The sequence below is a fragment of the Psammomys obesus genome, unplaced genomic scaffold (assembly GCF_907164565.1).
Source record: "Psammomys obesus unplaced genomic scaffold, mPsaObe1.curated_primary_1811, whole genome shotgun sequence".
Lineage (NCBI taxonomy): Eukaryota > Metazoa > Chordata > Mammalia > Rodentia > Muridae > Psammomys > Psammomys obesus.
In genome coordinates, this window is record NW_026587216.1 from 32,880,808 (window position 1) to 32,908,418 (window position 27,611).

Consider the following 27,611-nt stretch of genomic DNA (forward strand, 5'->3'; position numbering starts at 1 on the left):
AAAAAAAAAAGAAGGAAGGGGAGAGGTAAATACAAAAGAAAAAGGGGTAAAGGAGAATAACAGGGTGTAGGTGTTCTGAGAGATCAATACCTATGGGTATAGGTCTCCCATAGGCTCACATATTTGAATGTTTGGTCCAAGTTAGAACCTCTTGGGAAAGATTAGAAGATGTGGCCTTGTTGACTACAACAAGTGGTCTTGTCAGAAAAGAAATGTCACAGAATGTATTTTGTGTGTGTGTGTTACTCACATACTATATACATGAAATCATGTGCCCATGACTGTACCTGTGAAGACCAGAGATCATTGTCCAAATGTTTTCCTCTCTGAAGTCCATTGAGACAGCACTCTAGAATCTTCCTGTCTCCACTCCTGTGCACTGGGGTTTCAGGCACTCGCAGCCACAACTAGCTTTTCAGAGCTTGGGTCCTCATGCTTGCAGCGAGCACTTTATCCACTAAGCCATTTGCTAAGCCCCCTGTGTTTTTCTATTTTAAAAAAATGCTTTTGAAAGCAGCAAAAGAATCCACAATCTCTTTGCCAATATTTTCTTTATTATTACACCAGACTAACTGCTCTAAAAGTGCAACTCCATCACTCTAGTTACAGCTTCTGCTCCTTTTCCACTGGCAATTACTTAGAAATTCATTGTTACAGTACTGACCACAGCTTCTCTCTGGATGAAAAAGTATTACCATTCCCAGTGTCACAGGGAACACAAATGAACAGAAGGATTCAACAGAAGGATAATGGAGAGAACTGGTACAAATTTCAGCCAGAAAATCCAATAAAGGGCACAGAAAAAGAACCGCAGATAGGACTTCTCTTTCTAATGCAGCTGCCATCATGCAGGTCACACTGGCCCTAGTGTCCCTGTCTCTACAACAGTACTGTAACCATAACCATGTCACAACACACCCTACCTGAAGCCAGCGGAATTCAAGTAAGTGAAGCATGTCTCAAGTTTGGAAAAAATGGGTGATTTGGACAAGCTGATTATTCACTCACCCACGTAGAGGTGTTAGGCTTAGTACCCATGTTAGGCAGAGTACCCAAGAGAACACTGGGATTAAAATTCTATCTAATGAAGAACACTTTGCCCTAACTGACATAGGGTCAACATATTTTTTTCATAAGAAAAAACTGTCAGGTTAGGGAGATGGTGCAGAACGTAAAGCATCAGCCATGTAACCATGAGGACAAGAGTGTGAATCCCAAGAATCTGCATGCAAGCAGGACACGGTAGCACTCCTACAATGAGATGGGAGGCAAAAACCAAATTCCTGGAAGCTCAAGAGCCAGCTAGCCTGGCATATGAAGGGGCAAACAAGAAGACTCTGCCTTAAACAAGACACCAGTCCAAGTCCATCACCACAGCTGTATTCTAACCTCCTCACATGTATCATGGAATAAACATGCATACAAAGAAAGAGAGAGAAAGAGAGGGAAAGAGGAAGAGGGAAAGAGAGAAAAGAGATAGAGAAAGGGAAGGAGGGAGAGGCAGGGGGAAAGAAAGAGATAAGAGTGACTGTTAACAAAAAGGAAGGGGGGAAGGCTCTGTGAGACTAATAGTGGGCCAAACTTGGAATTCAATGATAAATATTCAAGAGCCCTGAGAAAGCTGACTCTCCCAGTCTCATTAAGAGGTCTTTCAAATATTGCTGAATCAGCTAGGCATGATGGAGTATGCTTTTAAGTCCAGCACTCAGAAGAAGGCAGAGGTAAGTAGATCTCTGAGTTCTAGGACTGCCTGGTCTACACAGTGAATTCCAGGACTGCCCAGGCTATGTAGAGAAACCCTATCTCAAAATAACAAATATTCTGAAGTTAAGCACGCATTGAACAGGTATTTACAGATGCTTGGGCAAGTTCCGTTCTGTGTTAGCACTGTCTTTACAAATTGGCCAAGGAACATAGAAGGTAGAGTTTGGGAAGAATGAGAAATATAATAGGGCAGAAACAATCATTTGTAATCCAAAGTCTGGGTGGTATAAATAAAGACGGTTAATAAAGAGTTGAGTATGAGGAACAGATAAGAGCTCTGGTAAAATAAGGATCAAGAGCAGAAGAAGGAAAGTGCAGTCTAATTTGCCTAACAGAAGTTGCTCTCTAGGAAGCAAAATAAAACCTGCATGTATACCCTTAATTGACTTCTCCAATGTATATGCACCAGCTGCCGCACACCCGTGTGCTCACTCAGAGGCTAAAGCATGTCACTGCTACATGACAGCAGTTTGAGTTTTATCATAGTACAACTGCAGCATATTCAAAACCAAACTATACTTTCTGATAAAGTTTTGTTGTATTTTTCTCCTAATGCTGTCAATCAAACTCAGATCCTCCCACATACTAGGCAAATGCTATACCAATGAGCTACACTTCCCAACTATGTCATACTTCAACATATCTGGTGCGGGGTATATAGCTATGTGACAGAAACACTTAGCTAGCACGTACAGCAGGTTTGCTCTTTAGCATTTCAAAAAGAAAAAAAAAAAGCAAACATCTGTACTTTTTATTTAAGAAATGTAACTTATAAAATAAAGCAATTGTTAAACCTGAAAATGTCAAATGAAAGAAGTTAAACTGTTCAGAGGAACAAAAAAGACAAAAGAGAAAGATATGGGCAGGAGGGTATGTGGAAAAATACACTCAAAGCCCATTACGGGACTTGGATGTGATTCACTTATGTAACCCAATACCACGTGCATGAAAAATAGAACAGCGAAATAGAATAGCAACTGCCAAGTATTGTAATAACCAAGAGGAAGAGGAGAGTTCTAGAAAAGAAAAAGAAACTCAAGATTCTGAAAAAATGAGGTTTTTTTTTTTGTTTGTCTTGTTTTGTTTTGTTTTTTAAGGCAAAACTATTCTTAAAATAACTAACTACCCATTAGGCCTGACAGCGCCTTACACCTATGGGCATGGTACATACTAGGCCTGACATAGGTTTACTCGTAAGTGCACGACATATATACTCACATGTACCCATAACAACTAGGATGATTTCAAAGGACATCTCTTTGGAATTTTTGTGGCAATGAGCACAGACAAACATGAAGGTCTCCTAGATGAGTCACACCTCCAGAGGCAGTCTTTACCTCTTAGCAGCCAACACTGTTCCTGTTTTTGCCTGAGCTCTTCACAACCATCTGCATTCAGTTCCCATGGGGACCTTGGGTCTTAGGGCTCTTGGCCCTTGACAATAGCCAGTCTTAATCTCTCAGTCTGGTCTATGGTTCTTGGTCCTAAAGACTTGACAGCTCCTAGGAATTTCTTTAATGACCACGGCCTTTAGGTTCTCTTCTTTGACTCATTGGCTCATAATGGATGTTTATCAGTTCTTGCCATCCACCCTCTTCATCCTCACATTTGCTACCATTGCTGTGGTTATTTCTACTAGTTCTTTCTTGGTATTAACAGTTTGATGCAAACTACTTAAAGTAAGCAAGAAAAAAACCACTCGGGCAAGAATAGCCTTTATTGGGCCTATGGCTACAATACCACAGAGGCAGCATAGGGGCTGCAGGCCAGCCCTCTCACTGATCCCAAATAGCCTGCTCATTAAGTTCCAGTTCATTTAGTTTGGTGGAATCTTCTGTGCACCAAATAGTCACTTGCTTGAACCAAGCACAGCCTTGCTTCTGAGCAACAATCACAGTAGCCCTTCCACCAGAATTGCTCCCACTCTCATCAAGACAGAAATCTGTTCATCTGAGCTGATGAGTACACAGTACAAATTGCTTCCAACAGCCCTTGCTGAAGTTGTACCTTCAGGTCCAATTCAATAAACTGGGATCTTTGCTTACTTGTCTTAAGACAATCATGGTATATTTTAAGCGACTGCTACTGGCATAAAGGTAATCCAACTGTGTTGGCTATTTTTGTCAACTTAACTCAAACCTGAACATTTCTGGAAAAAGGAAATCTTAACTGAGAAAATGATGGCTTCAAAATACTGGCCTATAGACAAGTCTGTGGGCCATTTTCTTGACTAATGATTTCTATGGAAGCGCTTCACCCATGAGGGTGGGGCCATCCCTGGGCAGGTCGTCCTGAATGGAATGAAAAAGCAAACTAAACCTGGGAAGACAATACACACCTTTAATCCCAACACTTAAGAGGCAGAGGAAAGTAGATTTCTGTGAGTTCGAGGCCAACCTAGTCTACTTGTCAAGTCCTGGACCAGCCAGAGCTACAGAGGGACCCTGTCTTAATCTGGCCTCCAAAAATAAACAAGTTGAGAAGGCCATGAGAAGCAAGCCAGTAAGAAGCACTCTTTCATAGCCTCTACTTGAGCTCCTGAGTCTAGGTTCCTGCCTTGGTTGAGTTCCTGCCCTCACTTCTAAGTAATGGAGTATGGCCTGAGAGTTGTAAGCTGAAATAAATCCTTTTGTCCCTACACTGCTTTTGGTCATGGTGTTTTCACAGTAATAAAAGCTTTAACAGAGGACGGGCTTCTTCTATAAGAACAAATTACCAACAATTCCAGAAGATTCATTCTTTATTTGTTAGTGTTTATCAACCTCTCCCAAGCTTTGAACTTCTCAACAGCTAATCACTCTTCAAAGGGTTTTCAAACCCTCCATCTTTTCCATAACTTTCATTCCTGCACACGACTTACCACTGTATGACAGCAAAACTTATTTACATAGTCTTCAGACTATGTAACTACTGGGACCTTCAATGGCAAACTGCATTTTCATCTGAATTCTCCAACAATTAGCAAAGTGTCTAACACAAAAGCAACTCAAAGAAAGTCATCTTTTAAGATAAAAGAGACTAAAGAAGACTACTTCTGTAATTTTTCATCTTCTCTGAATACAGAAAATGATCCCTTAAGAAAAACAGTAAGATAAGTTCTTGAATTATTTCAAAGTAAGGCCTTGTTAACACAACTTATTCATTTTAAGAATTAACTATCATCTCACCTGGACTACACTTAAAAATGTACCTTGACAACTCACATAGACTGAACTTGCTAGAAACACAAATGTTAGCTACCCTCTGAGGGAGAGAAATAAGGAAGTACAACATTTGCCTATTTGCTTTTTAAATTTTATTAATTATTGTTCCGTGTTCATGACTGTGTGTGTACTGTGGGCACAAGCATGCTACAACACTGGTGTTATGACATATATGAAGGAATCAGGGGACAACTTGAAAGAACTGGTGGGGATCAAAATCAGGTCATCAGACTTGGCCAGGCACCTTTACCCACTGAGTCACTTTACGAGCTCATTTGCCAAAATTTCAGAAGAACTACTTAAGGATAATAGGACAATTTTTATATAAAAAGGGATATCTTTTTGTAAAACAATAACTGAAATTAAACATAATGCTCATAACAGTTAGCCAAGAGTTGGTTAGTATTACAGATCTTCAGCAAATCACCCTGAGGTTTCACTGTCTACCTCTCTAACAGTAAATGCTACACTGAAAGTCCCTCCCACTCACCCTCAATCAGCCCCTCAATTTTTCTTATACAGCTTGGAAAGGCTCTGGATTTAACACATATAGTGAGCATGTTAAGCAAAAAAAAATGCCCTTTCATTTACCTTTGATTTTTCTTTCCATGGGCACTTCCATGCACCCATTTTAAAGTTACCAAAAGAAGAAAAAGGAGATGGTGAACTAGTTAAGAAGGTTTTATATAGCCATAAAAGCATAACATTAAGCAAAATTTACATCAAACCATTTTTTAAGAAAGTAATTTGGGGGCTGACACATGAAAATGACTTAAAAAAAATAATAGTGGTTAAGTGTATGAATCCCACTGCTTGAGTTAAATCCCTGTTCTGTGCTTCTAGGATATTAGGGAAAATCAATCAACTTACAATGAAGTTCATAAATGTGATATATTTAAAGTGATGAGGTCAGTATCTGATATAGAAAAAAAAAATCTAAAATAAAGTATAGTTCTTATTAACTCCAGACTTCTAGGAAGGAATTCCTAAACCAAGCTTTAAATTTTTAAGACTGACAAATGCTATGAATAGGTACTTTATGCAATACATGAATAAATGGTGAATATAAATATTAACAGATGCTCAGCCTCTTTTCTTTTTGTACCTTCGCCACCTACCTAAAGACATGTGTCTAGTGCCTGGCTTCTTGCACCCCTTCTGGACCTTCCCCCCAGGCAGGGAAAACAGACTTGATTTGCTACCCCATTCATCCTTGCCACCCCCAACTCTATGCAGAGCCTCGCACACATCTACCCCACCAACTCTACCCATCCCTCCCTTGAACTCTTCTCCATAGAAATACTAGACTTGCTTTGCACACTCCACTTATCCTTATGACCCAAGGACCACCCTACTATAAAGAGGGACAACAGACCAGACCCACGCCTGTACCTCCACAGACCCCCCAAATGTGTCCAAGGATGAAAAATCCCAGATACCTGCCTTCTGTCCCATTCCCACTCTTCTTCAGAAAAGGATCCTAGATTCAATCACCAATACTATTAGTACATGTTTCACATTCTCCACATTCCTGAAAATTAGCTGTGAGAATCTCTAACACTACAAAAGGTCTTCCACTTGGATTCGAAACCTCACTTAACTCAAGCTGACCCAGAAATTCTTTTAATACTCCATTCAAACTTCAAAACTAAACTGCACAGAAACTGAACTGTATCCTTCCTGAACTTGATAATAAGACCCCATTGCTTAATACACCATATAATTTTGAATTATAGAGTATGTCAAAATCAAGCTGGTACAGACCTTAAGTTTCATCTCTACTGGCTAGCTTTCATAGTGCTGGAAAGTGCTATGCAGGCTACCAGAGGAGAAAGTAAGTAACCACCAGTCTTATTCAGGTATGAACTGAACCCTACCAGCTAAAATAAAAATCAGCCTCCCAAGGCATGCTCACAGGTACAATAGTGGCATAAATGTTACTGGAGTAACCAATAACTTTCTGGTTGGATTTAAGACTCACTCCACAAGATAAAACCCATACTTGACACCAATATCGGGCCAAGGACCACTGGCTAAACAGAACATAGGTCTTAGGGGAAAACATAGCATTCGGCCAAATGGACATAGTACAAACTAACAAATGATGTCCTATCATTACATCCATAGATTATGACATCTCTCAACCCTCTGCTTACAATAGAAGACAACATAGCGACAACTAGCCAAAGTGAAGAGAATAAGACTCTTCAGAATGTTCATCCCTAAATGGAACACATACACTGAACTCCCTCTTCCAAAGACTCATGGATCATCATGAAAGAGGGAGTTAATCCCACTGTCTGAGAAGATATTAACAACTATGAGCTGCTGGGAAGAGAAAGGGTCAGTTTTCACAGCAGTATAGCACCAGATAAGTTGACTATGCTCCAGTGGAAAGCCATACATCTACAAATATAAGAACATCAATTCAAATTAGCCTTGATGGGAAAAAAAAAAAAAAAAAAACAGGATACACAATTGGGTGGAAAAGAAAAGGGAGGTGGATCTTGGAAGTGTTGAAGGGGGTTAAATATGATCAAAACACTTATATGTAATTCTAACAGAACTAATAAAAGAAAACATCATGAAATTTGCAGGCGAATGGTGGGCTCTAGAAAAAGAGTATCCTGAGTGAGGTATCCCAGAAGCAGAAAGACACACACGGTATATAATCGTAAGTGGATATTAGACATATAATATAGGATAATCATGCTAAAATCTGTACACCTAAGGAAGCTAAGCAAGAAGGAGGAACTTGGATAAGATGCTCAATCCCCATTTAGAAAGGCAAACTGGATAGACAGCGGAAGAGGGAGAAAACAGGGAACAGGACAGGAGCCTATCACAGAGGGCCTCTGAAATACTTCACCCAGCAGGGTATCAAAACATATACTGAGATGCATAGCCAAACTTTGGGTAGAGTACAGGGAATCTTATAAAAGAAAGGGGAGATAGAAAGATCTGGAGGGAACAGGAGCTCCACAAAGGGAGCAAGAAAACCAAAAAATCTGGGCATAGGGGTCTTTTCTGAGACTGATACTCCAAACAAGGGCCATGCATGGAGATAACTTAGAACCCCTGAATAGAAGTAGCCCAAGGCAGCTCAGTATCCAAGAGGGTTCCCCAACAATAGGACCAGGGACCATCTCTGACATGAACTCATGGGCTAGCTCTTGGATCACCTCCACCTGAGGGGGGAGCAGCCTTACCAGTCCACAGAGGAAGACAAAGAAACCAGTCCTGATGAGACCTGATAGACTATTGTCAGATGGATGGGATGGGGAAGAAGACATCCCCTATCATTGGACTGGGAGAGGGGCATAGGAAAAGAAGAGGGAGGGTGGAGTTGGGGGGGGAAGGGGCACATCTGGGATACAAAGTGAATAAACTGTAATTAATAAAAGAAAAAGAAAAAATAAATAAAGTAAATAGGGGGCTGCAGAGATGGTTCAGAGGTTAAGAGCACCAGCTGCTCTTCCAGGGGTCCTGAGTTCAATTCCCAGAAAACATATGGTGGCTCACAACCATCTATAGTGAAATCTGGTGCCCTCTTCTGGCATGCAGGTGTACATGCAGACAGAATAGTGTATAAATAATAAATAAATCTTAAAAACAATAGAAGAAAACAAATAAAAAAGATGTTTCACTTCATTACTAACAAAATGAAACTTAAAACAATGGTTTCACTTCTCATCCAAAATTGTATAAAAACCAAGATTGATTATATTAATTTTTAGTAAGACAAAAGAACAACAAATTCAACAGAAAGCAGATGGAAATGTAAGCTGGCACATTTTTGAGAGATCATTTGGTATTAGCTATAAAAAAAACTTCCTAAAAAAAGTATATTCCTTTGACTCAGTTGAACCATCTACAAAACTATTCATAGAAGTATAAAATAAATTGTAAATACCTCATGTCCTCACCAATAGGACAATGGCTAACACTCAGAGCAACACAGTAGAATGTAACATGACTAAAGAAATACTGAAGATCTACAAAGAAAAAAATTAAAGCATCTATATTATATACTGTTACGAATAAAGTTGTAAACTAGGCATGGTGGCACATGCCTTTAATCCCAGCACTCTGGGAGGCAGAGGCAGGTGGATATCTGTGAATTTGAGGCCAGCCTGGTCTACAAAGCAAGTCCAAGACAGCCAAGGCTACACAGAGAAACCCTGTCTCAGAAGAAAAAAAAAAGAAGAAAAAGAAAAGAAAAAGAAGAAGGAAGAGAAGGAAAAGGAAGAGGAAAAGAAGGAGGAGAAGAGGAGAAAAAGAAGAAAGGAAGAAGAGAAGGAGGAGGAAAAGGAAGAGGAAGAGGAGAAAGAAGTTGTAGAGACTGCAGAGGTTAAGAGCACTTGCTGCTCTTCTAGACGACCCAAGTTCGGTTTCCAGCATTGACACTGGACAGCTCTTAGCCTGGAGCTCTAGCGCCAGGGAACCCACACATGTACAACCCCTCACATGTGCACATAATTAACGTTATTTTAATTTTTGAAAAAAAAAAAACGTATATTACCCCCTAAAGTCATCTTTATTTTTTTAAATCAAAATCATATTTAGACATTACTAGAAATGTCTAAAATGGCTATTATTTGACAAATCTGATAATATTAAAATTTTAAAACACAACTGTACTTCTTTTTTGACTTCTTGCTGCTTATTTCAAGTAAACACAAAAACAAATGGTTCAAAACACAGATTCTGAAGGAAACCACCTTTATTTGCAAATAGGACGCCTACTGGGAATGCCACCTCTCTCTTCAGCACTCCCATTTGCAAATCAAAGACCAACCCAAATACCAACATCCTCATATATTAACAATAACATTACTAGGGCTCTGGTGACCACCAGGTTAACAAATGGCATTTCTGAGAATAATACCTGCCAGGGTAATAAGCACTACATGAAACATGTTCAGAAATACATCACTTGGGTAGACATCTCCCAAAAACCCATCTGAATCCTAAGACAACCAACAAAATGACCAAACAGAAGACAAAGGCTTTGGGGAAACATTTCACAATAATACCTTCCGTGATATAACAAAGCTCCTTTCTTGTCCTCAAGCTTCATCTTTAAGCTCATTTTGATAACTGACAAAATTCTAATATCTTGACAACATAATTATAATGTTTGTAATAATTAGAAGTCTCTACATTTACTCAGAAGCATGCTGCCAGCCAGAAGAGCCAGGATCTGAAACACAACTCCAGACTAAAATATGGGCCCTAAGGGAAAAGCTCCTATAATAATTGTCCTGTAGCAGGCACTGTAACAAAAAAGGACTTTCTCCATCTAAATATAACCAAGCATTCTACAATTTACAAGCATTGTACAATTCCTGTATTTCATCCTACCTTTCAAAGACACATCACAGAAAAAAATCCTACAAACATACACACACCAATAACAATCTCCCTCACTGAGTACTTACACGGAATGCTGCAAGAATGATTCTTGTTACTTTTTCTTTGACAGATTCTTGAAGGATGTCTGACAGAACTGGAATGATATTATAGCGGCGAAGGTGTTCACACATTTGAGGACTAAATGCCAGGAGCCATATTGAGAAAATCATTTGATATTGTAGTTGAAAACCACACTTGTTACTCAAAACACCCATTATACTGAAAAAGAACAGAGAAAACATTTCAAACAACAGCACAACAAAAAATGAAATGAGTGTACACAGGAAGAGCAAGTCTCTGAACTACGTCTTCAATTCATTTTTTAGCTGCCTGTAGCATTCACATGGCACCCAGCTAACTCCTAGCTAGATTACATTCACAAAGATTGTAATCTAATCGTCTCTGGAAGGCATGGAAACTTGGGAAGCAGGAGCACTACTACAGGATAACAATGAGAAAGGGAACCAGTATTTGAAGAAAGAATTGTACAAAGAATGTAGCAAACAAAAATCAACAGGGAGTAATGACAAAACATTTGAACATCTTTTAAGTAATTTTTATATCATGGCTTTGCGTTTAGAAAACCAAAAGATTTTTAAAATAGGTACAGAAAAAAAGAGTCAATAATTTTGGAGGAATATAGCCTGTCACAGAAATTTGGGGATCAAAAAATGTCAGAACCTTCAGAAAACTAACAAACTGAGAACATTCCCTTGACATGAAAGGGGCTGTCCCATTATTGTGAAGGAGAGAATATATAAAAGGAAACAAAGCTAAGAAAATATCCCTGAGGAATATGTACATTCAACAAAGGGCAGAAATCACCAGATAAGACAAACAAAATGAGCAGTGGAACAAAGGAAGCATAAAATCAATATAATGTCCAACACAGTGCCGCCCAATATAAATTATAGCTTTTAGAAAATCTATCAACACGGATTCATCAGTTTGAAAACATAAATTATACTAACCCAAGATATTAAAATAGGAAAAATGAGGGGAAGACATTGTACTTCAATTTTTTCTTTTAATCTAATGTTATTCTAATGAAATTCTGACGTTTTTAACAACTATTAACTTAGTTGACAGTATAAATCTGCGACAATTCTACATTTTTGTGATTTGTATTTACTTCTGACTTTATTGTATTATTCCTAAATTTCTCATGCATTGTTTCTTCTGCCTGGAAAAGTTCTTTTCAGTTTAGGCTATTATATAAAAACTTGCTTTTATTAAATACTATGAGTATTTCAACTGCTGCAAAATTCTGTGTTTTTATACTATCGACATCCTAATGCCTGATTTCTTTGCTCTCTTCCAGTAACAAAGTCAAGCCTCCTTCCTACACATGGCTTTTCTGAAGCCCTGGATACCAGCTGGTTGATGCTAGATTCCAGAAGAGGGAGCTAGATGCTGACTGAAAGAACAGACAAAAGGCACCCACAGTGAGTATTTGCCTTTTAACCGGGCAAATACTTCCCAACAAGGGAGCACATCTTTCCCATGGCAGTAGCCAATTCAGCTGCAGCTGTTCCAGGTTTAACAGAGTAAGTTTCCCTGCACAAACTCAGAGGCACCATAACCAGCCATCTGTGCCTCCACCCAAGAGGCTGAGTCTTTGCATAAGGTTCTTTCTCAGAAATCACAGACACCAACATCAGAGGAGAAGAGCCTCCTCCTCAAAGGTTTAAATTTCAACTTTACTCAGTTCTTCAAGCATGTGAATTTCCGTGATCCAAACCCAGACCTACAGGTTATCACCTTTTGCTTCAGGGGAAAAAAAAAAAAACTTTAGTAAATATATATCAAGTTAATTCTTCACATCTAGCTTCTAAGATTTTTTTAAACTATCACCACAGGAGTTGTAGGGAGCATAGAGAAAGGACACAGCTGCTGAAACCAAGGAGGTAGGCATCAACAATGATGGATCCTTCAGAATTTGGGAGGAATTTAAAATTAACAGACAAAACAATCAATGCTAACCTTCAGATGGCTAGTACATTCAATGCACAACATAAGGAAAAGGATAGTTCTCTTACATAAATATTCAGAAAATACTGTATCATATATAAAAGAGGTTTTTAACCAGAACATTCAATACGCTGATTAAAATGTAGAGTAGTTTTTAGTAATCAGTGACCAATTGTTTGAACAGGCAACACTTGAAATTTTTCTTCCTCAAATCTTTTCTGATTATGATTTGAACAGCATCAAAAAGAAACAGAACGTTGCATTGCAAAGTACATTTCCTTTCTGAGAAAAAAATCTACAGATACTTACCTTTGTCAACTGTCCTTCAAAGTTTTTAATACTAGTAATGATGACAGCAAGATCTGATTCAAAGCAACAAGTTTCATATTTTATTTTTTGGAATTAAAAAATATATATGTATTATCTATAGACAGGTTGCTATTTTGCAACTCTAATTCATTCTTATAGGTCCCCTGATTTGGAGAAGAGGGTATCTGCTTTTAAAATTAGTAAAATTAGGTTTAGTAATATAACTATGGGATTATAGTGACATTGTGCTATTTCATCTTAATAGATATTATTTTAGTAATTATATTAACTTTATTAATTGTAACTAATGTGCCATTATAATAAATGAAAGCTGCGGTCACATGAAATTCTTTACAAAGATGATATAATGAAATCATTATCCTTTCTATTATACTGCCCCAAATACTGCAGCATCTCTTAGAATGGTAAAAGATAAAATAACATCTTTGGGTTCTGTACTGAAAAGAACATCACACCCATAAGATTGCTAGTCTTAGTAAATGTGGCTCATAATACTATCCAGTTTGCACAAACCATATAGTTTATGCTAGACAGCTACAGCTATGGTTTGAAAGTCTGTCCCTCCAAAATTCCTAAATTAAAATCAATCCCCAAATTCTGTGTGGTAACACAGAACTATGGGGAAATTAGGTCACACAGAAAGAGCCTTCATAAGTATCAAATAAAAGAGCCTAAGTGAGACTCTTTGCCCTTTTATTATATAACGTTACAGCTCACCTACACCAAATCTTGGACTTCCTAGCCTCCAGAACTCTAAGAAACAAATTTCCATTGTTTCCATTTAGCCCTTAGTATTTTAACTTAGGTAAGGACTTTCCTGTTAGAAGTCTGGAATGTTTTCTGTGTTGTGGTTGAATACTTGGTTCTCAGTTAGTGGCTATTTGGGAAGGATTAAGAGGTGTAGCCCAATTGGAGGAGGTGTATCACTTGGGGCATGTTTTAAGGTTTTAAAAGCCTCCTGAGTTCTCCAGTGCATTCTCTCTGCTTCCAGCTTACAGTTCCTGATATGTGTTCTCAACTGCTGCTACAGTACCATGCATGCTGCCATGCTCCCTACATTGATGGTGAAAGACTCATCCCTCTGGAACTGTAAGCCCAAATAAACCCTTGCTCCTATAAGATGCCTTGGTTGTGGTGTTTTATCACAGCACTGAAAGTAACAAGTTAATATGCTATCAGCACTGAGTGCCTATGTAACTAAACCTCTAGTGAAACCCTTAGGAGCTAGTCTGTAATAGTCTTCCTGAACAGAAACACAAATGTTCACTGATAAGAAAGATGCAATCCAAGTGGCCTCATGGAAGAGGGAGAACAGGAGGAAAACTATACATGCATTCCTCAAAACCCAGCCATGTATTGGTGTTTCTAGCTATGTATTTTAGCAAACCCTATAATAAATCTTAGCTATCAGTACTAACACCATTCTAATGAAACTTCCAACACAGTGTGACCCTACCTGAGAACTTTTACTTTTACTTTCCATCCACAATAGCAACTAACAGGAGAAGGCATTTCAATGAGTGAGCAGAAGAAAAAAGCAAAGAGAGTAACACTATGTTATTCTCTAACAAAGTTGGAACTGGCTTTGTAAGAACACCCTTAAAATTATGAGAATGTAGATACTTTCATCATAAATGAGTTTTCCAAAATTCAAGAACTGATCTAACATAAAAGCATTAAAATCGAGTTATCTTATAATAGGGCAACCATGTCCCTAGTACACACGAAAGGCTAACAAGACGCCCAGTGCAGGGATTTGGTTTGGAGTTTTGGAGTTTCTTCATTTGGAGTTGTTAGCCAGTGATGTCCCATGTACCCTCAAACATTACAGGCTATTGCCAATACTCTTGGTAACCCTCCAAAGCTTGATAGTAAAAGCCTATTGCTGAAGACACCACATACTTATATCGTATAACATAGCAACATCAAGCTGACACAGACCTGAAAGTTTCATCTGTACTAGCTAGTTTTCATAGTGCTGAAAGGGGTTATACAGGCTAACAAAGAACCATTAATCATATCCAGCTGTAAACCCTGTAAATTATAACAATGACTGACTTTGCAAGATATGCCCACTATGTAATAGTAGCATGAACAAATTTATTTAAATCCCCCTCCAAAAAATGAAATCTATATCTAGCACCAACATCAGACTAGACAGGACATAGGTCCTAGGGCAGAACCTACCACTATTCTGTGAAATGGACATAGTACTAATCCACTCCTAATGACTTCTGTTATACCATAGAGTAATGCATCTCTTAAACTTCATCTGGGAAGTTCTATTTGAAGCATATGGTGATTAACACTGTGACCCACAACTGGCCAAAGTGAACAATGCTCAAACTTAAAGGGAAACACATACTGCATGTGTATGTGTGTGTGCGTGAATGCACACTCAGAAAAATTAAAAAGATAAATAAAATTAAGCTAGAAAGAAAAAGGACATTTAAGATCAAAGACTTCTAGGTAATATTATTCAGCAAGAAGCTAGAGCCAGCAAGACGGGGTTCCGCAGATAAGAGCACCTGCTGCCAAGCCAATCCCCTGAGTTCACCCCAGAAGGTAAGAACTAACGCCCATGGGTTAGCCTCTGACCTCTGTACATGCTCTGTAGGACGTATGTGTAGAGCAGTAATAATAAACAAACAAACTGAAGTGTCATGAAATTGTGAATAATATTTTCATTAATTCCTTGAGAAATTCATACAATGTTACTTTGATCATATTCATAATCGCAACTCCTCCCAAATATACTCTCAGCTTCCTACACATTTAACTTTAAGTTTCCTTTAAAAAAAAATCAACTCCAATTTGCTTTGGCCAACTATTATTGGGAATAGAGCCTGCCCTGGAGTGTGGTCGATCTACCAGGAGTCACACCCCAGAAGAAAACAGATTCCATCTCTCCCACTAGCTATCAAAAGCCAATAGTGCCTCAGTTAATGGTGGGACTTTAGGTCTACCTCCCTACTTCATGCTGAGACTATGGCCGTCTTGAGCTGGAACACGTCTTTGTGCATGCTGCCACATTGCTGTGAGTTAATAAAACAACTACCCTATTGTGTCTAGAAAACACTATTTCTTTGAAGTTGTTCACCACCCCTGGTCTTCCCAGAAGACAGAGGAGTAGGTAATGATAAACAGAAAGAAAAAAGAAATTGAAACAGGGTCTTACTGTATTTGTGGCTAGCCTTGAATTCACAGAGATCTGCCTACTTCTGCCTAGTGAGTGCTGGAATCAGTGGATGGCACTATGCAAGTGCAACGGATTAAAATTTTGCAAATTAATATTGAAATAACTAACTTACTCAGTCAATGAATGAAGACTGAATAATCTGTGAAAGCAACGCTTTAGAAACTGCATGTACCTGTCTGTCGAAGGGATTTAGAAAAAGAATCTGATTCAATCAACTCTCACTTTAAATCCTCACTTACCAAACTAATGTTGATTCTGAGCATCCTATATAGATTTTATAAGAGAAACAATGCCCTTCTCTTAACTGAAGAGTACCTGTTTCAAATCCACTTAGACCTTAGTCGTGACACAGAATCTCCATTCTTTGGATATTTTATTTTCATTATTGATTTACACCTGAATTTGCCACAAAATCCTTTTATAATTATCTAATACTCTGAGTGCCAGTTTGTTTTGCCCAACATTAGGTTCTTAAGAGAACTTAACCTCTTATAAAACATTAGCCAACCAAGGGATGGGGACAGTATGATAGATACTTATTGTTAAACAGACATGAAAATAATAAACTGCCTCTTTTAAATGATTAAACTATTAACTTATCTTAAAATGTCAAGGAGAAATGTTTTTAAATGCCATTCTGCAATAAAAGCAAAGGGCATTCACTCACCAGTTCACCCCATCTGCTTCCACCCAGGCGAAACGATACTCGTTGACCCTGAGCATCAGCTGCAGACAGCCAGCAACACACTGAACATACTGAGAACTCTGCAAGGAAGAATGGCCAGTGTTAGACTAAAACTCATTCTAAGTCATGAGACCAGCCACATATATTTCTATAAGAAGAGTCTACTGTATAATTTTCACTACAATTTGTTACCTTTTAGAGTACCCAAAGTCTCCTAACACTTTTTCCAAAAGTCGATTCTTGTGTCTGTTTTTATCTTTGCCTCTTAGAAATTAAGGTGACTGTTGTCTCTCAAATTAAATCTACACAATTAAGGATGACATAATACATTTAAAGAAATTAATTAACAAAGTAACTGTACCTTTGATATAGTTTGATAAATAAATATTTCACTTTGCAATTTATATACCTTGGAGAGAGGATCTACAAACAGAGAATGTTGCTCTACACAAATATGAAAAAAAAATTAAACAACGAAAAGACAGGCCTATACTTGAGTAACTTTGAGCAATTCATAACTCTTTACTGTTGTCCTGAGTGTCTTCACTCCTGGTGAGAACACTACTATCAAGAGGACAATAGCTACAGGTGCACTGCCAGGGTTGAAAGCACTCAACACACAACTAGAAATATGAAGAAACTTGGCCTCTGGATGTCAATAATATCTAATTAAAGCTGTACATGGTGATGCATGCCTTTAATCCCAGACTCAGGAAGCAGAGACTAACCTGGTCTACAAAACAAGTTCCAGGCCTTAAGTTAAATCAAGTCCAACCAGTCTTACCTTTAATCCTACTCCTTTAATCCTAGCACTGGGGAGGCAGAGCCAGATGGATCTCTGTGAGTTCAAGGTCATCCTGGTCTACAGAACAAGTTCTAGGACAGCTAGGGCTACACAGAGAAACCTTGGAGGGTGGGGGTGGGTGGGGAAGGAAGGGATTCCTACAGAAAGGCAATTCAATTAATACTACTTGAGAAAAATTACATCACCATGAAAAACCATGATCATTCTCTTCTCATCTGTTCTTTCAGTCATTCTCCACAGGAGCCTTCCTCCTGTCCACTCTTCCACTCAGCAGGTCAAAGTAAAGCACCACTCAGAATCCTATCCTAAAGACATACCCTCACATTCCTCATGCTTTTGCAGGGCAGCTTCTCCATGTGATCATTTAGTGTATCCTGACAAACGGACAGCCTGTGCCTGTCTCATAGAGCAGTGCACAAGTTTACTGAACCAACTATAAAATTCTTGTTTAATCTAATCTCCTCTAATACAATATGGCCCCCTGAAGCAGAAATCAGAGGAACTTTCAGAACCACCGAGGAGGCACTCAATAAAAAAACTCTTAACTGTAACATAGGATGATGCACATAAACTCTTAAACTAACTCCAAATAAATGGTGCTGTAACAGAGATGGCTCAATGGTCTAAAATTTAATCAGACAACTTTTCTAAGTAAATATTAGTTGGAGCTACAGAATCAGAATTTCAAGGATATGGGATAATTTCTCAGGTCGCCACCTAAGACCTAAGAAGGCCCTACACAGCTCCTTTCATTGCTGCCTCTAATATCTGATTACTTCAACAGTGCTGATTGAACATGTGACCACAGACTTAAGTGACCATCAGGATTGCTCATGCTGAAAATATTCACATTTCCTATATGCAGACACAGAATTTATAAAAATAGACATTTTCCTAAGAAACACTTTCTCTCTAGGTTTTAAAAATAAAGGTATCTTCAAAAACCCTAAAAAAATACAATGGTAGCATGCATACATACCCATGGCATGCACGACAGCTAGTAATCAACAGCTCTCTAATTGGTATAAAGACCCACTAAAAAAAAAAAAAAAAAAGGAAGAGGAAATCATTGCCAACTACCCAGGGCAAGTGAAGTTGTGGATCTTGGAAGAGAACCTATAATTGCCGCTTTACTAAATAAGCATAACCCTTAACCAAACTCTAAATACTTGTTCTTACGACCACAGATAAGTATAGTCATCATCTTTGTAATTTTTTGTTTTCTGTTTTTGTTTGTTTGTTTGGTCAGTTTTTCGAGACAGAGTTTCTCTGTGTAGCTTTGGCTGACCTGAACTCGCTTGTAGACCAGGATGGCCTCAAACTCAATTTGCCTTCCTCTGCTTCTCTAAGTGCTGGGATTAAATGCATGTGTCACCACACTCTGCTATATAGTCTTCATCTTTCATCAGGGAAACTTCTCTTTGCAAGACATGGAGACTACTACCGAAAACCATAACCAATCAATCAGTCGCAGAGCCCAGTCCCAACTGATGAATCTACAAAATATTCCTGTACCTAAGGCTCAGGGAACATTGCTCAAGAGGTTACAGAAAAGACTGTATGAACCAGAAGAACAGAAAGTTTGTTGTAAGATTGTGTCCCCCAGAAATGTCAGAAGCTATGTCTCACCAACATGGATACCCAAACATGCAAAATAAACTCTTACACTAATTAAAAAAAAAAAAAAAAAAAGATACAATAACAGAGATTGTTCAATGGTCTAAAAATTTAAGCAGAGCTTAACAAGAACAACAATAGGTATCCTCAAGTGCAAGGGAGAAGGACCATGAGACCTCAATCCTACACAAAAACCTAGAGGCAACTAAGGAATGCTGAGAGTGGGAGAAATAGTCTTCCATAAGAAAGAATATAAACCACTTGGTTATCCAATACCAAATGGACAGCCCTGAAAACATACAAGTAACATAATATGGCCTGAGTGACTTATATTTAAGGGATATACATATTCATATACGCATGTTATAACAATAAATGGAAAAAAAGATGCAATGAATTTGAAAGAGAACAAAGAAGGTTATTCAGGAGGGTTTGGAAGGAGAAAAAAAGTGGGGGGGCAAATGATATAATTACATTAGAATTTCAAAAGATAAAAGAAATTAAAATTAAAATGAAGGTATCTTTACCTTTCTTTTTTTTTTAAATACTGGCTTTCAAAATATACCTGGTCTTGCTTATGCCTACTATTTTAATATAAAAGTTCAAAGTTAACAATTATTCATTATTATTGTTTAAAAAGCAAAAGTCACTGAGTCTGTACTGAGTTGACACTGGAGGTCAACTCCAAAATGTTGTTTGTCCTGCACACACAGTAGGCTGAAAACCTGCCATACTTTGCATACACTATATGAAAAACTTCAGTGATTTAAAATATTTTTAAATGCCTTTTTTAAAATTTCAACATATTTAGGAAGACTTTATTAAAATAAATTTCCAATGTTCCTAACAAAATACAATCTTTCATTACAACAAGATAATCACAGCCCAGGGAAACAACCACTGACAGAATACATCTGTAAATATGGGCTCAGGGGTACACTTTCTGAAGAATTTCAAAGTAATTCAAGAATTAAGGAACAAATATATAACTATAAACAAATACACTTATTATTAAGATGAACGTTAAAAAGTCAGTGACACTGTACCAAAAACTAATGTTTCTAAATTATAGACAAAGTTTAATAGTCACTTTGATAATGCTATGATTTAAATGCAAGCTACACTTTTATCACTTTATAAAGGAATAAAACATGATGGTATTCATATAAATTTTGGAGTTGTAACTCTAGACAAAACAAATCTGCATTATGGCACAAGCCTCCCACAAATTCGGAATAAAAATGCTTTGTACTCTGGTATTAGTGAAACATAAAGGTATATTGTAGAAATATATAACTAAGTAAAAATAAGCACCAGAAACTAGTTTTGTCAGAAACAGAATGCTAACTAACAGGTCCAGAAGTATTTAATATTCCATAGTTACAAAGTAACTATTTTCTCTCAGAACCAAAGGTTATAATGAGGATGATTTTATTTTATGCTGGAGCCTGCTGACAGAGTTGAACAGTTCCTGAGTGGCAAGAAAATGTTAAAAAACCAACACACTACACATGGAATCAACTCAAGAGGGCTGCCAGTAGAAACTGTCACACTGGTTTATTCCACGATCCCTTTTTATAGTCAGAGCAAAGCACCTCAGTACAATGAAGAGGTTCATCAAGAACCTCCACCACTTGTCTGTGTGATCCTCATACAAACAAAAGGAAATGAACTAGGCAAAATATCCTGCCTATAGCTGTCTCCAGGTGAAGGCCAGGGTGAAAACATCTTTTTCATTGAAAGTTCAATAACAAAGCAGCCTGACAAACAAGCGGCTCTCTGCAATTTTATTTACTTATTTAACTTCTATCAGATATTCACTTAAAAATAACACAGAAGCCAGGTGTCATAATATATGTCTGTAATCCCAAGACTTGAGAAGATGAACAAGAAGTTCTCAAGTTCTAGGCAAGGCCTGTCTCAAAACAAAACATAATAAGACAAACAGCAACAACAAAATCACAGGAGTTATCAGTAGGAAACTAGAACAAATGAAATTCTTGTACCTTGAAGGGTCATAAAGTGGCTTAGAAAACTGACTGACAACATCTACTAATGGTAAATTTGCATAACCCCATTACTCACAATTCTACTCTGGACATACGTGCTATGGATATAATAACAAAAGACATGCAGATTGCTCAGCACTAAATTATTCACAATAATCAAAAATTTAAAGTAACCCAATACCCATCAATAATAAATCATGTGACCAAACACTACAGCAAAAATAAGAAATATTGATAAATGTATCATGATACAATGCTGAACAAATGAATTCAGATTCCTTTACATGAAGCTCAAGATCAGACCATACCAAACCTACATTAACAGATCTCATAGTAACAAAGAAATGTAGTGAAAAGAAGTTTGTGAGAGAAACCATTAAATATAAACTCACGCATGCACACACGCACACATTTTAATGATCCCAATGCTTGAAAGTGTTAACTTTGTGGTAAGTTAAAAGAATGAAATGCCGTTAATAATTACCCTGGGTAAGAACACTGCTCTTTAAGCCTACGGAGTAAGGCAAATATAGTTGCCTCCATTCCACCATGCTCCCAGACCCCTGACAGATCCTAAGACTACACGGCCCTGAACCCTTTGGACACAGATTTTATTTCTTCCTATATACAGATGCCTATGATAATTTAATTAATAATTCAGGCATAGTAAAGCAACTAACACAATGAAAGAGTAGTTTTAAAAACAGAATAAATAAAAGTTATTAAAAACTTATGCATTGTATATTTCTGAATTTTCCATTTAATGTGTTTAGACCATTGTCATCTTTTAATAACTAGTGACCTGATGTGTGTAGGCATAAGGTTATTGTGTAATTCAAATGCTGATTTCTATATCCCCCATACCTGGTTGCAAGCCTTGTTCTGAGAGTCTCTTGTCTTAATGTTGTGTAAGCTCTGCTCCCCAATGGTTCCCTGATATGTCAATAAAGCAGCTAATACCCAATCACTGAGCAGGGGAGAGAAAATAGGTTTTGGACTTCCGGCCAGTTAGGGGAGGAGGAAAGTTAGGGATTCAGTAGGGGATTCAGCCATGGGAGAGGTCAGAGTAACATCAGGAGAGAGGAGCTGGAGGAAGAAAGCTACACAGTGTAAGTATTCTGGGATGTACACTGGGAGGAAATAAAATAGTATAGAGAGTTAAGACTAGGTAATATCTGCTCAGTTATTGTGTTGTAAGGCTTATTATTAAATATTAATGGGTCAGTTATTTATATGATAGCTGGATTAAGAGAGAAACTGAGAAACAACACAGCTGTATAAAAATAACCATAACAAATGGCACCCAAAGTGGGGCAGAATTTACAAGAATCTAGCAAGAATTTACATGGAAAATAAAACTACTAGTAGTTTCTTACTTCTCTTAGTTGATAAGAGAACTACAGTTTCTAAAATAGGAGCTCACAGCTTCCTAATTAAGACAGACCCCCTGCAGAGCAGCAAGGCCTCCAGCTGGCTGCAGAAAAACAAAAACTGAGACAAACCCCAAAGAGGTAGGAACTTTAGCCCTAAAAGGGGGAAAAGTGGCTCTTTAACACAAGCAAACTTCTCAGAGCCAGACTTTCTAGCCAAAACAGGAAGCTAAATTCCTTTGAGAAGGGTTTCTTGCAGGCCAGAGCAGCAAACCTTTGTGGACCCAATAACTTTCCAGAGCAGGGGAGGGGTCAGGATCCCTTGAGGGAGTCCAAAAGAAAGCCTCTCCCTGGAAACAGGAGCCAAAGACAGAATGAGAAGCCTCAAGCATCTGAACTAGTAAGGTCTAGAAGGGAAGCTGATACTTTAAAAGAAAGTCAAGTCCTTAGGAAGAGATTTTGAGAGTAAAAGGTTATTTTCTATGTTGAATACGGAGGAAGACACCATGACACAGTGCTTCTGGATTCCATTTTAGTATAGACCCACTTTGGGAGAGATCAGGATAAAACTGACTTGGCAAAGGAAAAGACTGAGAAATTAGATTAAAGGCCATAGAACAGAGGTTAGAGGAATGTTTGTAACAAAATAGGGAACCTTAGGAGAAGGTATATACAGGGTAGTTTCTTGTTTCCAGGAAACCGGCCTGGATGGCCTTGCTCCTGGAGATAATCGGCCCCTCTCCCCTAGCAGCAGTCTAGTAGTCTAGGACAGGACTGAAACCCAAGGCCAACACAGGATAGGACTGAAGCCCAAGGTCAACCGTTTACCCTCATCACCAGGCAAAAGTGAACAAAGAAAGCCATTTGTTCATGGTCCTGGCACTTTACCATAGCAAACAGTTTATGTAATGTGGCCTCCACTTTTTCTGTATTAACCAATACAAGCTTGCCAGGCTAGAATCCCCTGCTTTGGGCGCGCTGGGAAGGACTGGGACCTATAAATCACCCACAATCCGGACCTGGGGCTCTCAACTGGATGCCAATGCTTTGGTGTCTATGGGAGTCCAGCTCCAGCTGTAAATAAAGATCCTCGTGTGTTTTGCAACAGACTGGACTCCTGGTAGTCTTTGGGAGATCTCGTGAATCCGGCACAATACTAGTTTAGTTAACTACAAAAATGTTTCCTAGACTGACAGATCTGTCGGTAGACAGTTTTCAAAAACCTCAGAGATCTACAGAACATGGCATTTAAAGACTTTATTAACTTAAGGCTTTTTTGACAATGAGATACTTCTGCTCCTGGCAGCACCCCTGTTCAACTTCAAAGAACATCAAAGGCTTCATATGTGGCAACCTAGCTACTGGGTGAGAAAATGCCTTTACATCAATTACAGACAAAATACTGTCCAAACCGGACAAATGGGATGCAGGAAAGTCCGCTGCTGAACTTTGCAAGGACAAGGCAGACAAGTCCTTTATAATACTTCAAAGAAAAGAAACGTGTGTCTAATATTCTGAGCCAGAAGGCTAAAGATGATGCTAAAATGTTATAGAAGAATTTTGCATAACTGTCCAGGCAGCCAAGTATCTATCATTTCTATACTTTTGGAAGCTACTTGCCTGTACTTCCTACAAAGGAGGTAACATTTACTCCTTAAGTCTCTGATGGAGTTGAAAACTAAACTTACATTGTTTAGGATGATATAAATTGAGAGATAATAAAATTCTTTATCCAAGGATGTTAAAAACATACAAATGTCAATCTTACCTAATAATTTTCATAATTGTTATCATTACATATAGTTTATTATTGTAAGAGAAAAAGCCTTTATTAGACTAAAAGGGGGGATATGTAGTATAAGGTTATTATGTAACTCAAATCATAATTTCTGTATTCCCCCATATCTGATTGCAAGCCTTGTTCTGAGACTCTCCTGTCTTACTATTGTATAAAACTCTGCTCCCCAATGGGTCCCATGATACGTCAATAAAGTAGCTTAGAGCCAATCATTGAGCAGGGGAGAAAATAGGGCTGGACTTCCTGCCAGCTAGGGGAGGAGGAGTTAGAGGAGAGGAGTGGGGAATTCAGCAAGGGGATTCAGGCATGGGAACATCAGGAAAGAAAAGCTGGAGCAAGAAAGCTACAAAGTGAAAGTATTCTGGGATGTATACTGAGAGGAAACCAAATTAGCATAGAGGGTTAAGAATAGAGGACTATCTGCTCAGTTATTGTGTTGTGAAACTTACTATTAAACAAGCATAAAAAGTCTCAATTATTTCTATGATAGCCAGGTTAAGAAACTGAGAAACGAACAGTTTTATAAAAATAACAATCACAGATGTAACCCAGTTCTCTGGGTTCCTGCAGGCCACCAGCAAACACAGCCTACAATTTAAGAGCAGGCCTGTGCTGTGTGAATAACTGAGGCAGACAGCCCACTGATCTGCATCATGGGTAGCACCTCTGATGGATTTATCAACAAAGTGGTAGAGAACTACATCAAGGATAGCTTCCACCTCTCTAGCAGACTGCAGGGGCCACAGGATTCAATCAAAGACAAAGCCAAGCAGCAAAATCAGTCCCCACTAGTAAGGACATGAGAGCTGTCACAGAAATCACTGATGGAATGTGGCTGAAAAACAAGGAAACTCAACTTTCTAGGTTTTTCTGTTTCTCATTCTAAGAGGCTGTATGCTCAAACATGCATGAACCTTAAACATACTACGCTAGATGATGGGGACTGTCTATAGAGTTTTATTCACATCACAAGCCACAAGAGGTGAATCCAGAACAGAAAATAGATTAGTGGCTGCCAGGGGTTGAAAGAAGAGTAGGATTTAGGAAACAGTTCACATGTATATACAGGGTAGTTCTTGGTTTCTGGAATTCTGCAAATACTATAAACTTAGATTACAGTAATGGTTGCACAATTCCATAAATATACAACACTGAACTGCAAATGCATGAGTTTTAAAGTACATGAAATATATTTTAGGATCTCAATCAAACTAGTCACATGTAGCGAGTGGCTACCTCTGTGAACAGGCCAGATAGACAGAATTTACAAGAAGTCCTGTTAGACAGTACCACTCCAGAGCACTGAGAAGCTAGTCAGAACAAGGAGGAAGGAAAACCTACCCACTGGACCTATGAAACAGCATCCATCTTCGAACTAATGGTGGACAGAGTCCACAACAAGAAGAGCCAAGAAACAGGACACATGATGTGAGATACCATCTTCTACACTCAGATATCAGTGGAAAGAGGACAAGGAAAAAGTAAAGAGAGAAGGAAGCAAACAAATTCTCAGTCTTTCTGAGAAAGAAATTACAGCTTGGAGATCACAATACTGGAAAAGGTCATAGCCCTCGTTGGTCAGGGCCTCAGCCCAGAAGTCCACTTCCAAGGCAATGCTGCTCCTCAGACAAGACGATGTATAATTTGCATTAAAAACAATAAAGAACTGGCAAGGTAAAGAAACATAATCAGATACTTCCAGTTATTTTCATAAATGTGTTAAAACAATGTCAATAGATTTTAAGCAAACTTCACTTATGTGTTACTAACTGAAACCATCTGTAACAATCAACCCCTCACTTGCTGATGGGAAACCTCTGAAACAGTCTCTAGATCATTTTTGCAGTGTCAACTGCTGCTTTGTACTGTCCTCAAGTGGCAGTATTACATAATGCAGCTTATCAAACTGCTTTTCACACTGCTTTTCACACTGCTTTTCACATTTAAGGGCCTAATAAGGATATAACCAAAGTCATAGTATACAATGGATTTGCGCAATGCCTAAATACTCAATTCCAGTTCAGGTGCCTCTAGAAACACTTCTCTCAATTAGCAGTTTATTGCATTAATGTTTCCAACACTCATTAGCTATATGATCTTTGGCAAGATTATGTGATTTCTTGCTCAGCCTCATTGCTTTTGCAAAAGATATGACTAACATTATAACCTACACACATATACATATAGCTACACAAGAAAATGTAAATGAGTAACATTGGTATTACACAGTAAGTACTCAAATACTAGCTAAGAGTTGCCCTTTAAAATAGGATCAAAGAAAAGGCTGGCAACATTCTCAACTTGAGGTCTGCTTCTGAAATTAGTATCTACCTGAAGAAGAAAAGCCCTCGAAAAAAAGAGAGTATGCCCAGGGCTGAGGAGTACTAAAAACAAGGTGTGAACTCTTACAGTTACTATTTAGGGGGTGTGTGTGTGTGGATCTACTAGATAAATCATTTACACTAATCCAATACCAGCTCAACCAATTCTGCCTAATACAATGAACAAACCGAGACTCTCAAAGAGCTCAGCTTACCTCTCTTTGTATAGGGTTTAATTTATGGCAAACATACATCAAACAAAAATAGGCTTATAAAACAAATTATTCTAAAAAACTAAGATACAATATAATCAAATTTTCTGAATGTCCTAGAAACTCCACAAGAAATAAAATGCCAGGGGTGAGTAGTGGTGGTAAGTGACTCAGTAGCTAAGAGTAGTGGCTACTCTTTGAGAACACTGGGCTTTTCCCAGCACCAAGATGGTAGCTAACAAAGGTCTGTTAACTACAGACCCAGGAGATACAATCCCGTTTCCTAGCCTCCACTGTGTAGACAGAGTATAAAGACGTACATGCACACAAAACTGCCAGACACAAAATAAAACTTTTTAAAGAAATAGAGATGCCAATTCACGCATAGGTTAGACAGATACCAGACAGTTCACAAACTAATGAACTGTGACACAAATGACATAATTAGTCTTTTGTGCAGTGAACTGCAATTCTAACTCTTGCACTGATTTGGAGATCTCAAGTAGGATGTCCTGCAAAGACTGCAACAAAGAAGAGTAGGATTTGTGTCTCCCATTTAAACAAAAAATACAACAATCAGCCTCACCGCATAGCCTCACCACATGTAGATGACACATCAGATCCAAGAATTTACATTTGGGAAACTAGTTAACATTTTCGCATAAATGCCTGTGAGTCAAAACAATCTATTTTCAGGGCGTCAAGAAACCAGTCAATTAGAAGTTACATACTTACATCACTTGAAGAGATTGTTCCTGTTTCAACAGCAACACCGCTACCACGAAGTTTCTATTACAAAATAAATGACTTATTACTTAGTTTTGTTTTTTATTTTATCCTAACTTATCTTACAAAAGGAGTTGTATGAATTTTATCATTTTCCCTAATCCTACTTTACAAAGAACGTGAAGA

General features: G+C 38.2%; 1 protein-coding gene across 3 annotated transcripts in view; it reads right to left on the reverse strand.

The window, feature by feature from the left end:
* The window catches only part of Atp6v1h (ATPase H+ transporting V1 subunit H), a 93,931-nt gene that overhangs the window by 45,823 nt on the left and 20,497 nt on the right, over positions 1 to 27,611 (reverse strand). For 2 of the 3 annotated variants that reach the window (XM_055603332.1, XM_055603333.1), the window contains exons 7-9: positions 27,435 to 27,488; positions 16,550 to 16,647; positions 10,409 to 10,601 (exon numbers count right to left, since the gene is read on the reverse strand). In XM_055603332.1, coding sequence (XP_055459307.1) covers positions 10,409 to 10,601; positions 16,550 to 16,647; positions 27,435 to 27,488 — 345 coding nt within the window. The remainder of the gene's footprint in view (positions 1 to 10,408; positions 10,602 to 16,549; positions 16,648 to 27,434; positions 27,489 to 27,611) is intronic. The other variant, XM_055603334.1, reaches the window with a different exon arrangement.